The sequence below is a fragment of the Notechis scutatus genome, chromosome 1 (assembly GCF_049901735.1).
Source record: "Notechis scutatus isolate UNSWTSFEM ecotype Mainland chromosome 1, rNotScu1.2, whole genome shotgun sequence".
Taxonomy (NCBI): domain Eukaryota; kingdom Metazoa; phylum Chordata; class Lepidosauria; order Squamata; family Elapidae; genus Notechis; species Notechis scutatus.
Genome location: NC_142009.1, coordinates 25,436,421 through 25,451,119, shown reverse-complemented (window position 1 = coordinate 25,451,119; position 14,699 = coordinate 25,436,421). Strand labels below are relative to the sequence as shown.

Here is a 14,699-nt window from a genome sequence, read left to right as displayed (position 1 = left end):
AAAATAGGCTAAGGTGGGTATGAGATGAAGGCTAGAGTCACCCACCCTAAGATCCTGACCCCGATTACCAATTGACAGCCCTATCCAGGTCACACAATCATTCATCCACTGAGACACAAGATCAAAAAGGATACCACAGGAGATGGGAGCGATCATAAATGTTGGTGGCTTCAACCAAATGATCACAGCTGCCATCTTGACTCGTCTCTCTCTCCCCCTCCTCCTCAAAGCCCTATAATTCTGCATAATTCTGTGCAATGTTGTGTGACTCCTAATACTTGGGCTAATTTTTAAAATGTAAATATTGTGTAGGCAATGACTCCCATAGCTTATACAAGTAGTCCTCAACTTATGACCACCATTGGAACCAGAATTTTTGTTAACAAGGCAAGGCAGTCATTCAGTGAGACAGACCTGATATTATGATCCTTTTTTCTAATGGTTTTTAAGTGAATCATGCAATCGTTAAGCAAATTCGGCTTACCCCGTTGGCTTTGTTTATTGGAAGCCAGCTGGGAAAGTCACCAGTGGAGACCACATGATCCTGGCACTGTTGTAAATACATGCCAGTTGCCAAGTGCCCGAATTTTGATCACGTGACTGTGGGGGATGCTGCAACAGTCCTAAGTGTGAGGACTGTAAGTCACTTTTTTTTAAAGTTCTGGGTTCCACCAAACCTATATTTTCTTTCTGGGCCAACCAAGTTCTCTTCAAAGACCAACCAACTTTTCTTTCTTCTTTGAGAAATGCAAGATTTGCCCCTGATCTGCAGCGCTTCTGATTCAGCATTTTTTTTGCATGTGCCATTCAGCTGCACCAAACCTCACCTGTCCTTTTTTGCATTCCAAAGACTCTTTGTTGTAAACCCGCAAATGGTGCTTATGCTCAGTCTTGGTTGTGAACTGTAGCTCTTTTATTCTTAAAAAGGCAGATCAGGGTATGGCAAGGCGTTTTACTGAACCCGATCCTGCTGGAACGAAAAGGGCCAGTTCAGCCGCTGAGAAAGGTCATTGCCCGTTATTTCCTTCTGGTGGGGTTTGCGTGGATTCTCCTGCAATACAAAATGGGGAAAGAGAATAAATATACTTTGGAACATGGCAGAGGGCAGCAGGGAACAACAGCTTTGGGGTAGGGAGGGGGAAAATCTCAGGGGAAAGGGAACCATTTCCTCCTTAGCTCTTAGAACAAACTCTCCCATGCCCGGATTCATATTCCAAATACATGCACATTAAAGGTCTTAACCTCTGTGGTTTATATGTTTATTTAAGACCAGTGCTTGAGGTTGGTGCTGGGACCACTGCAGCCTGCCCCATTTGTCCACTTAACAGAATAACAGAGTTGGAAGAAACCTTCTAGTCCAAACCACTGATCAAGTAGGAGACCTTGTATCAGGGGTCTGCAACCTGCGGCTCCGGAGCCACATACGGCACTTTTGGCCCTCTGCTGCGGCTTCCTGTCAGCTGATCCCACCACTGGCTGGCTTTGCCCCTTCCCTCCCCATCACTCCTCGCATGGCCTGAGAAGGTAAGGGTGATGGCGGGGGGATGGAGACTCGTTCCATATTCCAGAGCAGCTGACTGGGTGGGAGTGAGTGACTTCCAGTTGGCCACGTCCACCCAGTCACACCGGTTGTTAAATTATTGGCTCCCAGTGTTTTCTTTTCTGTGAGAAATGGGTCCAAATGGCTCTTTGAATGTTTAAGGTTGTAGACTCCTGCCCTATATCATTCCAGACAAGTGGCTGTCCAGATTCTTCTTAAAGCCCTCCAGTGATGGAGCACCCACAATTTCTGGTTAATTGTCCTCGCTGTTTGGAAATTTATCCTCAATTCTAGGTTGCATCTCTCCTCGATTAGTTTTCTTAGCCCAGGATACCCTCCTATCATCTGGTACAACTGGAGCCTCCAGTGGAAGTATTTTGATGAGGAGCTTGGTTAAGTATAAATTCCATTCTGTCGCCACCACGGGGCCATTTTCAAACAGAGGGTGACCATAGGTGGCCCATATGCCTCCCAAAACTGCGGAATGAAACAGATGCTCCATCTCCCAGTCTTCAAGCAGCTGCTTTATTTGGAAGGAGACAAAGCTGGTTCCATAGGAGAACAAGGAGGTCTGGAGAGGCACAGAAGGAAAGCACCTGTTGAGAGGCTGGGGATGGAAGTCAATACGGCCACCCCATATACTTTTTAAATTCCTCGTTCCTAGAGAAACGAACGAGTTGCTTTCTTGGTTTTTCCTGAGTGATACCAGGACTGTTCTTTTAACTTTGGTTGATAAGAGTTTGCTTTTAAAAACAACAACAGCAGGCAACTCTTAAAACCTTGATTGCTAGCATTTTTCTTTTCTAATTAGGATTGGACTGAACAGGGCCAGACCGGATTAGTTCTTAGATGGGAAACTGCCAAGAAATACTAATGTTGTACAGGTAGTACTTGACTTACGACCATAATTGAGTCTGCCAATTATGATAGTTAAGTCAGGTCACTCATAACTTGGGTCACCCATGTGACACAAGTCAATTGTACTACTTTCCTTATTAAGGGAATGTGGCGATTGGTGGCAAATGATCATTAAGCAAAGCCATTGTTTACTATGGTGCATTTTTGCCGGAAACTGGAAGTAAATGCAAAAATGTTGTAAATTGCAATCTGCAAATAGCCATAGACATGGGCTGGTTGCTGAGCACCTGAAATGTCATGTGATCATGGAGTGGGGAGGCCATTGGAATTTCGGAATCGTGTTCTAAATATCTTTTGGGGCAGGGTCCTCATAACTTTGACTGGTCATTAAGCAACAGGTAAAGACTATCTGTATGCCGGACTGTGAAATGTTAAAAAAATAATAATTCTGGCAACCATTTGGAGGCGGCTGTGAGGAAAACAACTCTATTCATGAATAGCAATAGCACTTAATCTTATACACTGCTTCATAGTGGTTTTCAGAACTCTCTCTGAGTGATTTACAAATATCACCATATTGCCCCCCACAATCTACGTCCTCATTTTTACTGACCTCAGAAAGATGACAGGCTGAGTCAACCTTGAGCCAGTCAGGATCGAACCCCTGGAAGTCAGCAGAATTAGCCTGCAATACTATATTCTAATCACTGAGCCACCAGGGAAGTTACCAAAAATTTCTCTTTAAAATAGTTACTAGAAGCAATTGGGAAGTGAAAGTCAAAGGGGAAACCACTCCCTACAATATCCATTTAATTCCGTTGTCCTTCCACTGTTGGCAGAACAGAGAAGCAGCCGCTGCTGTCTCATTCTGAATCTCTAGCAGCACAGAAAGATGGCAAGTACTTGAGTGGAATAGAGCAGCCTTTTTGAACAGGCGGAGATACTTTCAACATTTGTATGATGTTTCCCATTTAAGAAAAAGCATGAAGTGGTTTAAATAATGACGAGGGAGGGAAGGAGCGAACCAGAAATCATAACAGTACCTTCTTTTTCCAAAAATCGTGGGCTCCGTCGAATTGCTTGTAGAGAAACTGCCCGCTGACACTTTTTCTGAAATAGGAATGAAATCGGGATTTCACACGTGACCTGAGGACATTTCCGCTATTGCAGCCTCTCTCTCTCTTTCTCTCTCCTTTTTTTGAAATGTCCTTTTTAAAGGCGTGATAGAGAAATTCAATTTCTCTAAAAGCTCACTAAACTTGAATAATCTTTTTTCGGTCAATGTTTCCCTTCTCCCACCATTTTCTAAATGTTATTAGCCTGTTATGGCTAGGATTTCAGCTGTTTAGCAGCAAATGCCAGGGAGCTTCCCCAAGAGAAGGAGATCCCACTGTGAATTCTCCCCTGCAGCAGCAGCTCTGGATAATACCCCCTCCTCCAAATGGCTCCCTTATTGCCACATTCCCACAGGCTTCACCTTCCTCACCTCATGCTTCTGTAGGACTGGGCTCGGAAGAAGGATGTTGCACTGGGAACATGTGACCAGCTGGTCATACGTGTCATTGAGGGCCTGTGGTCCAGCGGAGGTCAGGATGGAGGTGAAGGCCTCGCAGCCAGATGCCTTTTTGCTTCTTGGAGACCTCAGAGATATTTTTTCGATAGAAGGCAATTCTCTGTCCCTCCTCTTGGGGCGCACATCCTTCTCGGCCTTCATCTTCCAAGTAGGGGAAGGAGGAGCTGCAGTTGGAGGGTTCTGTGGAGATGGAGGAGACCTTGATCTTGCAGCAGAATGGGTGGCGAGAGATCCCAGGAGCTCGGGAGATGAACTGCATTCGTTCTGTGGGTGAAATAAAGGAGAGGTTTCAAAGAAGGCTTGGTTAATGTAGGTTGAGCAGCTGTCATAAAAGTGGGCAGGATAACCCAGAAATTAATTGCCCCAACATTCAGAGACTAAGATATTTCTGGTAAAACGTCTTCCTCCTTTTCACCTAGTTGAGTGAGAATTTCCCTTTCTTCATGTCCAGCCCCACATTTCCAGAATTGGCCCTGACAACAGGCCCACAACAAAGGCCAAAGGTCAGTGGTCTGCATCCAGGCAGTCCCGGGTTTGAACTTCAATATTCCAATTGGAGGGATAAAAGGTGAAGGGAATATTTTCCCCCCTCTGCTCCAAACTTATTTCTCTAGTTTTTAAAGCTCTTTTATTAGTTAGCTTGATTAAAGGTTTGCATTTAAGTTTATTTCAATTGTTGTCTCTTTTGTTTTTCTGATTTTAATTTTTAATAATTTGAAATCTCCCTACAAGCCTTTAGTAATTGAGTCAATTGGAAACATCATCAATCAATTAAAATCAGAAAGAAGGACAAACTAGCCCTACATAGACCTAAGCGCTTTTGAAAACACATGTAACTTTGTTTGTTTGTATGCTTTCACTTCTTAACCACCCGTTTCCCTCAGAGATCTTAGTTCTTAGATTCATAGTTCTTGAATTCATTTATTGGGCACATATTATGAACCATAAATTACATATACTGAAGATGCTAGGCTATAAAGACGTCGAACAAGGTGAAAGCCAATAGTGTTTTTCATATCCTGCAAATGCGGCTGCTTCCACTTTAACTGCTACAGTTAACATGAAAATATTAGCTAGTATTTTCATAAAATTGCCTGTTCATCTTTGGCAGTAAAATTATCACCGCTGGGTTGGATACAAAGAGATCAGTTGTTCAGAAGTGTGACTGGCAGCTCATGAGATAGATCAGTGGTCCCAAACCCTTTTTGTACCAGGGACCAGTTTCAAGCACAAACACTTTTTCAAGGACCGGGGGAGGGGGAGAATCGAGTTTGGTGGTTTGCTTGCAGACGTTTCATTACCTAACAACATCTGATGTTGTTACCTAGTCGGGTAATAAAACGTCTGCCAGCAAACCACCAAGTTCAGGGAGCGCCTCGGCCCTGCCTCCCTCAGCCCCATCCCTCAGGTGTCTGCCTCGTTCCTCTCTCAGTCGCTCTCTCGCTGCTCCACCAGCCCAGGAAGAAACTGCTTCAAAGAAGCCGAGGGGGTGGCTTTTCCTGTCGCCGCAGCTCCTCCGAGCGCCCGTTTACCCCCCCCGCCCGCCCGCGTGCAGTTCAACCCAGTGCTCCGTTCTGCCTGCCTGCCTGCCTGCCTCGTTTCGGAGCAGCTTCGGCTGATAAAAGAGGCGAATAGTTATTATTCTCAGCGAAGCTTCTCCCAAACAACCAGACAGGCAGGCAGGCAGAACGGAGCACTGAATTGGCGCGCGGGCGGGCGGGTGGGGTAAGCGGGCGCTCGGAGGAGATGCGGCGACAGGAAAGCCACCCTCCCCGGCTTCTTTGAAGCAGTTTCTTCCTGAGCTGGTGGAGCAGCGAGAGAGCGACTGAGAGGAACGAGGCGGGAGGAAACCGAAGCTGCTGAGCCAGAGAGCAGGACAGGCTTCGGTTGCTTCCTCCCTCCCCTTCTTTCATTTGTGTCCTTGATCCCGATCCCAGCAGCATTCACCGAAGGCGAAGAAAGCCGCCATTTTTTCTTTTTTTTTCTTTGCGGCCCGGTACAGAGTGCTCCACGGACCAGTACTGGTCCGCGGCCCGGTGGTTGAGGACCCCTGAGATAGATTATCATCTCCAACAAGTTCCACTCTTAACCATGACTCAAAAGAACACACCAAGGCTTGGAGTAACCATGCTGGTCTCTTGTGAGTCCACTGGTCACTATCAAAATTTCCAGATTTTTTTTTATCACTGGCCACTTCCACTGCTACAAGAAGGCCAATTTTTGATGGCCAAAATTCTTACCAGATGGTGTAGATATTGATCTGCTGGAAACCAATTGTTACACTGCTGGCATAAATTTGTTTTGAAACCTAAAGGTGAGAAGTTAGAAGACAATAATCAGTCCTAACATTCTGATCAAAGAGCTGCAAAAAGATTTCAGAGTGGTCTGTGCCCCTTCCAACAGCCTTTGACTGGCCAAAATCACCTAGACACAGATTTAGCAAGGGAAGAGAATGAATGTATTAATTAATTAGTTAATTCATCCATCCATCCATCCATTTTGTCCCTGTCTTTAGTTTCCTAGGATAAATTGGAAAATACTGAGGCTTAGAATTGGGTTGCACAAACCCAGTTTTAGCAAAATCAACAGTATGTTCACAAAACAAATCCTCGATCAACTATTATTTTCACTAATAATAATAATAATAATAAACCTTACCAATTCATACTGTTGCATTCATGCAACACTTGAGCAACTAAAACAATCATATCAATGTGTTAACATCACACAAAAAGCTAAGGCAATGATTAATAGGGCACTTGGACTATAGCCCAAGGGTCTCCAAGCTTGGCAGCTTTAAGACTTGTGGACTTCAACTCCCAGAATTCCTGAGCTAACATGACTGGAGGAGGAATTCTGGGAGTTGAAGTCCACAAATCTTAAAGCTGTCAAGTTTGAAGACCCTATAGCCGGTCAGATCAGTTGACACAACTTGATTCCCAGAATTTAAAAAAATAAATCTAGGTAAAGGAGGGCAACATTTAAACATGGTGCTAAGAGGACAGCTAAGACTGTAATTGGCAATTACTAGCAGAAAACAAGCTGCCCGGACTGTCTTTCACTGCTAAGCAAGGGACAATATGTCTTTTCGTGGAGTCTGAGCATGCAAAGTGATGCCAGTGTGCAAGCCATGCTCTGCAACAGCGTCACAACACAGGAATTGAAAGGAAGGGGTTGTGCAGTGATGTCACTGATGGGTAGGAATTGCAGGCATGATATTCCCCTCTGAAAAAAAATCTGAAAAGTAGCCAGGGGTGCAGGGGTTGCCTAAGCACCCGCCACGGTCCGCACAGCGCCCGGTGGGAATTAAATTGGCAACTCCCCTTGAAGCTTTAGCAGAGTATCAGGCAAAACTTTGCAATGAGGTTCGCTTCCTTCCCGCATTCGCTCCCGCGTCTCCACCGCCCGCCCTGTGCGCGCTCTTTCAAGGCCGGCCAAAAAGAGACCCGCGCAGCGCAAGAAATCGCACACACAACACCAACGCTAGCGACAACACACATTCAAACTAACCAATTAATGGCCTCCATCCCGCTCTGGGTTCCCCAGGCCCGCTGGCAGAACCAAGTTTTCAGGGCCTTCCAGACAGCCAGTCTAATCTGGGGGTGGGGGTATGATGTTCCAGAAAGAGGGAGCCACCACGGAGATAGCTCTTCTTCTGATGTTTCCTTACCTCCCAGCTCTGGTGGGTCAGGTAGATGTGACCGGCAATTGCTAACCTGGTCCCAAACCACTTCCACATTGAGTTACTCCCTTCTTGTATGCTGCGGTCAGAAATGACCTTGCAGGCGAGCTTTTTCCAGTCAGGAATGGACTGCCCCCCCCGATCCCCAGGCAGAGTAACCTCACCGCTCCCCCCCCCCCGCTCCTTCGGCTTGGCAGCCTCCGTAGCGAGGTCAGAAGGCAGATCGTGGGGAGCCTAAGGGTGTGCAGGACGCTTTTTAAAATTATTATTATTATTACTTTATTAGGTGGGACAAATAGTTTCCCCAAGGGCATTTTTGGTGCAGGGACGGAGCGCAGCGCCTGTGTTTCCCGGGTCGTCCCCCTCGCTCCATCCTTTGACCTCGTGCTTCTGGTCTCCTCGGGGAATCTCCTCCACCGAACAGAGCGGGGATGTTCCGCCGGCGCGCTGAGCGGCCTCTCCAGTCATTGCGGGGAACGCGGTGGTGCTCCCGCAATTACCCAGGGATGGGGCTTCCATTCATTCCCGAAGCCGCCGGCCAGTGCGGGTTAGCTAAACCGCTCGGAGCGGCAAGAAAGGCGCCAATTTGCATTCTCCCCGTGAACTGCCAACCTTAGACTCGCTTTCTTTGGAAAGGGGGCCTTACGGCTTCCTTCCCAGCTGGAGAAGACAGCGGGGTGGGGTAATTCAAGCTGCCTCCGCCGCCACCCCCAATCCTCCATGGGAGGAGCCCGTCAGAAGACTTCTGCCTCTGCCTCTCCTCAGGCCGTTGCCGGAGCAAAGGCGGCAGGTCGAAGAGGGGAGGGGAAGGAGGAGAAGAAGGGGGGGAAAGGGGGGGCGGTTCCCCCAAAAATCGGAATTCCGATTTTAATCGGAAGAATATCATGTCTGGAATTGCTAGACTTTGCCCTGTTTTGCTACAGACAACCCTGGGATATTCTGAGCTACAAATTACTCTACTTCATTTCAGCCTTCCCTAAATACTTACAATTTCCTTAATCCTCATTCTAGCTTCCAGTGAGGAATGTGGCATTCCTGGGGATCTTCGTTTTTATTCTGCCCCCTTCCAATTTCTAAATGTCTAGGCCAGAGGTCTCCAAACTTGGCAACTTTAAGACTTGTGGACTTCATAGCTGGCTGAGGAATTCTGGGAGTTGAAGTCCACAAGTCTTAAAGTTGCCAAGTTTGAGGACCCTGGTCTAGGCTAAGAACAGAGAACAAGCTTATTTATTTGAGTTTTTACCAGCATTTATTTATTAGTGGAGACAGTTCTTCCTGTGAACTATCAGAGCAAGCCAGGATCTTTGGTAAATTGAAAACATGGGTTCCTATTGGTGGCTTGAATTCAGCAGGAACCCATGTTAGAGGATGTGCTTTCAAACATAAGGAGAGTGCTGAATGAGTTCTGAGCAACAATGTCATGTGCCCCTTTTAAAAAAAAGACTATGTTCATTATGTGACACTTTGGATGCAGATTATAGGCTTAGCGCAGCTGTCAACAAATGCTAACAGATGTTCATTATATCTGAGGTAAAAGTTAGATTCGGAAATACAGAAGGATAGGAATGCCTGACTTCTATCTAATCCAGGGGTCTCTAATCTTAGCAACTTTAAGACTTGTGGACTTTAACTCCCAGAATTCTAGGAGTTAAGTTGACAAGTCTTAAAGTTGCCAAGGTTGGAGACCCCTGATCTAAACCACATTTTGAAGAGAGGAAATCACAAGAGAGAAAGAGAGATGGGGAAGGGAAGGTCATTTTGATCTTTCATTTCACTAATCACAGGCTAGGAGAAAAACAGACACAGCTCCTAGATGCAAAAAGATGAGGCAATCTCCATCAATTCCAGGTTGCATTTCAAAAGGGCACTGATAGGGAAGGAGAATGGACAAAGCTAGCAACAATACCTACAGGTGTGAAACTCACCAGGGGCCCTCAGCTTGTTGCCTGTTTGGCAGGTGAGCTTGTGCCCCTCTTGGGCTTTGTGCATGATGTATTTGCCACAATCCCAACACATCGTGGTGCGGCTGCCACACGCATCCAGGTGAGATTGCAGCTTACGGAATGGCAGCTCCAGCTCGCAAAAGTGGCATTTAACTGAGCGCTCTTGGCATTCTTCGGCCTGCAGGGGTGGGAAGAACAAAGGACCCAAAGTTCAGTTTTTGCAGTTGTGTTTAAGGCCTCAGAGCTTGCAGAAGGAACCTTGGGCAGTCAGAATTAGCTATGGAACACAGGAGGTGTGGATGGCATCTTGCCTTGTATGATGTCTTGTACATTGCATAAACCTGGGTCTACAAAAAGTCATGTATTTTTATCCCACCTCTATTAATTTTATAATAACTCAGGGCAATGAACATGCATAATATTCCTTTCTCCTCCTATTTTCCCCACAGCAACCACCCTGTGAGGTAGATTGGACTGAGAGTGACCGGCTGAAAATCACCTAGCTGGCTTTCATGCCTAAGGTGGGACAAAAATTCACGGTCCCCCCTTTCTATCCTGGTCCCTCAAACACTACACCAAACTGGCCTATTTTCTGTGTTCACCCAATACATGAAACATATACTGACCAAAGAGACAGAATTCCCACAAAATGCTAGCCCACAAAAACTCTCTAGTCTGCTATATTCTCAGTTGCTTTCTGTGATTAACACTAAACTGTACTAGGCATGTGCAAATGCTATCACACTAAGTAACAATCCTGGTATACTGATCTGTGATGTACAAAATGAGCACCCAATAGAGCAGTGGTCCCCAACCTTTTTTGTACCAGGGACCAGTTTCACGCAGAAACACTTTTTCAAGGACCGGGGAGTCCGAGTTTGGTGGTTTGCTTGCAGACGTTTCATTACCTGACTAGGTAACATCTGATGTTGTTACCTAGTCGGGTAATAAAACGCCTGCCAGCAAACCACCAAGTTCTGGGAGCGCCAATGCCTCCTCATTGCAACCCTGAGCGACAGATATTCTCTTCTATTGGGACATTTAAAACGGTGGGTTTCAGCTGCAGATTCAGGAACTGTGCCGGGCTGAGGAGCGCCTTCAAAACTGAGCGCTGGCGGCGGCGGCCCACGGCTGTCTCCACGGCTCAGAACAAGACCCTGCAGGACGGCTGAGAAGCCCCGCCTCTTGGCCCTGCCTCCTCAGCCTCATCCCTCAGGTGTCTCCCTCCCTCCCTCAGCCTCACTCCTCAGGTGTCTGCCTCGTTCCTCTCTCAGTCGCTCTCTCGCTCCTCCACCAGCCCAGGAAGAAACTGCTTCAAAGAAGCCGGCAGGGTGGCTTTTCCTGTTGGTGCAGCTCCTCCGAGCGCCCGTTCACCCCACCCGCCACCAATCAATCCAGGTTCAATCCAGTGCTCCGTTCTGCCTGCCTGCCTGCCTTAGTTTCTGGTTGTTTCGGAGCAGCTTCGGCTGAGAATAATAACTATTCGCCTCTTTTACTCAGCCGAAGCTGCTCGAAACAACCAGAAACGCAGGCAGGCAGGCAGGCAGGCAGGCAGAACGGAGCACTGGACTGAACCTGGATTGATTGGCGGCGGGGTGGGGGTGAATGGGCGCTTCGGGAGCTGCGCCGACAGGAAAAGCCACCCTGCCGGCTTCTTTGAAGCAGTTTCTTCCTGGGCTGGTGGAGGAGCGAGAGAGCAACTGAGAGGAACGAGGCGGGAGGAAACCGAAGCCACTGAGCCAGAGAGCAGGACAGGCTTTGGTTGCTTCCTCCCTCCTCTTCTTTCATTTGTGTCCTTGATCCCCGATCCCAGCAGCATTCACCGAAGGCGAAGAAAGCCGCCATTTTTATTTTATTTTTTATTTTTATTTTCTTTGCGGCCCGGTGCAAAGTGATCTGCGGACCGGTACCGGTCCACGGCCCGGTGGTTGGGGACCCCTGCATTAGAGGCAACAGAAACATTCTCTTACCAATTATTATTTTTAATTAAATTTATGGACCTCCCATCTCTTGGCATTTACAATGTTAACATAATCGCATCAGTTAAAGCTTCCAAGGCACAAGACAATACCACAGTTACTATTAATTATATCTCACTTCACCCCAAAACCTTCTGGACTGACTTCCAGGAGGCTACTCCAGATAGGGCCACTCTTGTTCCAGAGTGAAACTGTTTCAAAGAAGAGTGCTACCACTCAGGAGGAGCATTCCTGGTCTCAGTCCTTCCCACCTCCCCCAAATAGGCTACTACCCATGTTTCTCTAAAACAACACTGAGTCTTGTGTTAATTTTTGCTCCAAAGGTGCATTAGGACTTATTTTCGTTAGGTCTTATTTTGGGGAAAATACAGTACTAAATGCATCCTTCTGGCTGACAATCTTAATTAAGGGCTTATTTTGGGGATAGGGTTTATATTACGAGCATCCTGAACAATCATTAGGGCTTATTTTCCAGTTACGCCTTACCTCATGGTGCTCCAGCAGATACTGTTGCATCATCTCGTGACAGAGCGTGCATCTGACCTGGAAGAGGGAAAGGGAGGATGGAAAACAGCCGATCAGTTGCTTTACCCAAAGACACAACCACCCACTGGAAGCCAGGAAGGCAAGACACAGCACTGATCTGCTCCAAAGATGTTGAGGTTTTGCCAAAGACCATGTCTTGCTTTGTAAATTTTTTATTGGTTGCCTGCAATGTTACAGCTCATGGATGGATATACATGCACGTTTTGAAGATGATCATGGAAAGGCAAGGTATATGAAGGTTAATTTTAGACAAATTAGGTTTATAAATGAAAGGTGAAGATGGGATTTAGGAAGAATAAGGCTAGGTGAGGGTGTTCCAGTCCATTATCTGTTGATTTTCAGGGCCATCCTCAAAGTTAATAAACCATTGCAAATATGCATCTATAGAAAATCATGTCCATTTCAACATTGTCTTCCCTCTGCAAGCTTTCAGAAGACTGTCTTCTGCTGCGGTGGTGCAGTGGTTAGAATGCAGTACTGCAGGCTACTTCTGCTGATCACTGGCTGCCAGCAGTTTGGCAGTTCGGGTCTTACCGAATCAAGGTCGACTCAGCCTTCCATCCTTCCGAGGTCAGTAAAATGAGGACCCAGATTGTTGGGGGCAATAGGCTGATTCTGTAAACCGCTTAGAGGGGGCTGTAAAAAGTGCTGTGAAGCAGTGTATAAGTCTAAGTGCTATTGCTATCCATCGTATTCTTTTCTGCAGATCTGGTGCTCGCAAACAGGAGTATGAATCTCTTTCCCACCTCAAATTCTGCAAAACCTGCACCTGTGATAGTCCATTACTCCACCCCACCCACAAAAGAAATTATTCCAAGAGTTAACTAGTGTCAATGGGAAGTCAAAGGGGAAAACTGTTATTGGGAGACCTGTGAGGCGGGGGGGGGGGGGAATGGAGGCTAGAATGTAAATCTATCAAGCCAGCCCTGCTGTTACAGGACCCAAAGCTCAAAAGTTGCATAGAAAGAACTCTTCCTTTCATTGGGGAAAATGGTGGCCCAGCATCCCCCAAAACAATGCAAAACTCCAAGCTGTTTTACATATGGGAACTTGACTTATAGCCATTTGTTACGACAGCACTGAAAAAAAATGACTTATAACTGGTCCTCACACTTACAACTGTCTCAGCTTCTCCACTGGTAAAAATTCAGGCGGCTTGGCAACCCGCATGTAAGATAAACACAAACTCTCATCCTACCACGTTCCTGTGGCACCTTAAGATACAGCAGCCCCCCGGATTGCCTCCTATCAAAGGTAAGCAAAGCAAAAGACCCTCCTTACCTGTTGGTGGGCCTTGGCAAGATGTTCTTTCATGTCCTTTGAAGCAACCGGTTCCTCACATTCAGGGCAAACAGCAAGAAACCGCATGCAATGAGCCTCGTGGAGGGAGAAGTTTACCGCAGCCACATCCCTCTTGCTAGGAAGAGAAGGAAAAAACTGGCCATTGGCAAGGACATCAATATGTCTGAAACTTCACTTTTGGTAACAAGACTGATATAAATAGACTGATTCTTCTTTTTACTCCTTGCAACCCAATGGAATGTTGGGAATAAATTACATACATTTGCTAATGCTTGAACAACTGAAGAGAATGGGGGGTATTTGGTATTATGGATCACCAGCAAAAGTTTTTTAAAAAAGGGAATTTGAAAATGGACCAGAGCCAGCTGAAGCTGTAGAGATAAATACAGGATGTCCTTGATTGACAACAGTTCATTTGCTGAGCATTCAAAGTCACAAGGGCACTGAAAAAGGACCATGTGATCAAAATTTGGATGCTTAGCCACTGGTTCATATTTATGACGGTTGCAGTGCTCCAGGGTCATGTGACTGACTTTTGCGACCTGATTCGCTAAATAACCACGTTACTAACTTAACCACTGCAATGATTCACTTACCAATTACGTCAAGAAACTTTGTAAAATAGCTTTTAAGGACAATAAAGCCAGGCGATTTATAATCCCAGGATTGATTAAATCCTATTAATAATTGGTCTTATTAGAATTGAGATATTGGAATAATGGTGGAATATTGAATAATATTTAAAATATTAAAATATTAGTGATTCAGCAATGGACAACAAATACAGTGTAGAGTGGCTGGGCTTCCCTCCCACACCACTCCTGCTTCAATTTCCAAAAGCTTTCTCCTCTCTTCAGCCTGTCCACCAAGCAGATTCCGGAACAGACAGAAATGATCTTTGCAAAAACAAAGCACACTTGCCTCTCTAGCTACAGCTCTGAAGATAGACCCCTATGTGAGAAGTTGAGATTAGCATTGAGGCTTTCCTACCAGTTCTTGCAGATGCGTCTCTCCTCCTCCATTTCTCCGCTCGGACTCCCTCCATCTTTCACTTTCATTTCTGCAATCTGGATCGGCGAAAACGAAACTGAAAACATCTGCCTGCCTGTAGCACATCCCTTTTCCTGCTGCAAAAGAAACTGGTTCTTTTTCTTTCAAAGTTCTTTTTCCTTCAAAGGCCGACCACCTGGGAGCTCCCTCTCCTCTCCCGGGAACCCTCCCCTCCGCCGCAGATCTCCAATAAATCCCGCAGCTAAGCGCAAACAACAAAGTAATG

The 14,699-nt window shown here is 46.3% G+C and overlaps 1 protein-coding gene across 2 annotated transcripts; it reads right to left on the bottom strand.

Moving 5' to 3' along the window:
• Positions 1–889: 889 nt before the first annotated feature.
• Positions 890–14,699, bottom strand: XAF1 (XIAP associated factor 1). Of its 2 annotated transcripts, XM_026671640.2 has the most exons (8): positions 14,414–14,699; positions 13,403–13,538; positions 12,062–12,118; positions 9,579–9,774; positions 6,212–6,279; positions 3,885–4,235; positions 3,442–3,508; positions 890–1,051 (listed from the first exon to the last, which is right to left on the bottom strand). In XM_026671640.2, exons 1-8 carry the CDS (start codon positions 14,518–14,520, stop codon positions 1,008–1,010), a joined length of 1,026 nt encoding a protein of 341 aa, XP_026527425.2. In that variant the 5' UTR covers positions 14,521–14,699; the 3' UTR covers positions 890–1,007. The 2 variants fall into 2 exon arrangements, with proteins under 2 accessions (XP_026527425.2, XP_087815241.1); XM_087959115.1 differs by lacking the exon at positions 890–1,051 and having other exon boundaries at positions 3,392–3,508; positions 14,414–14,633.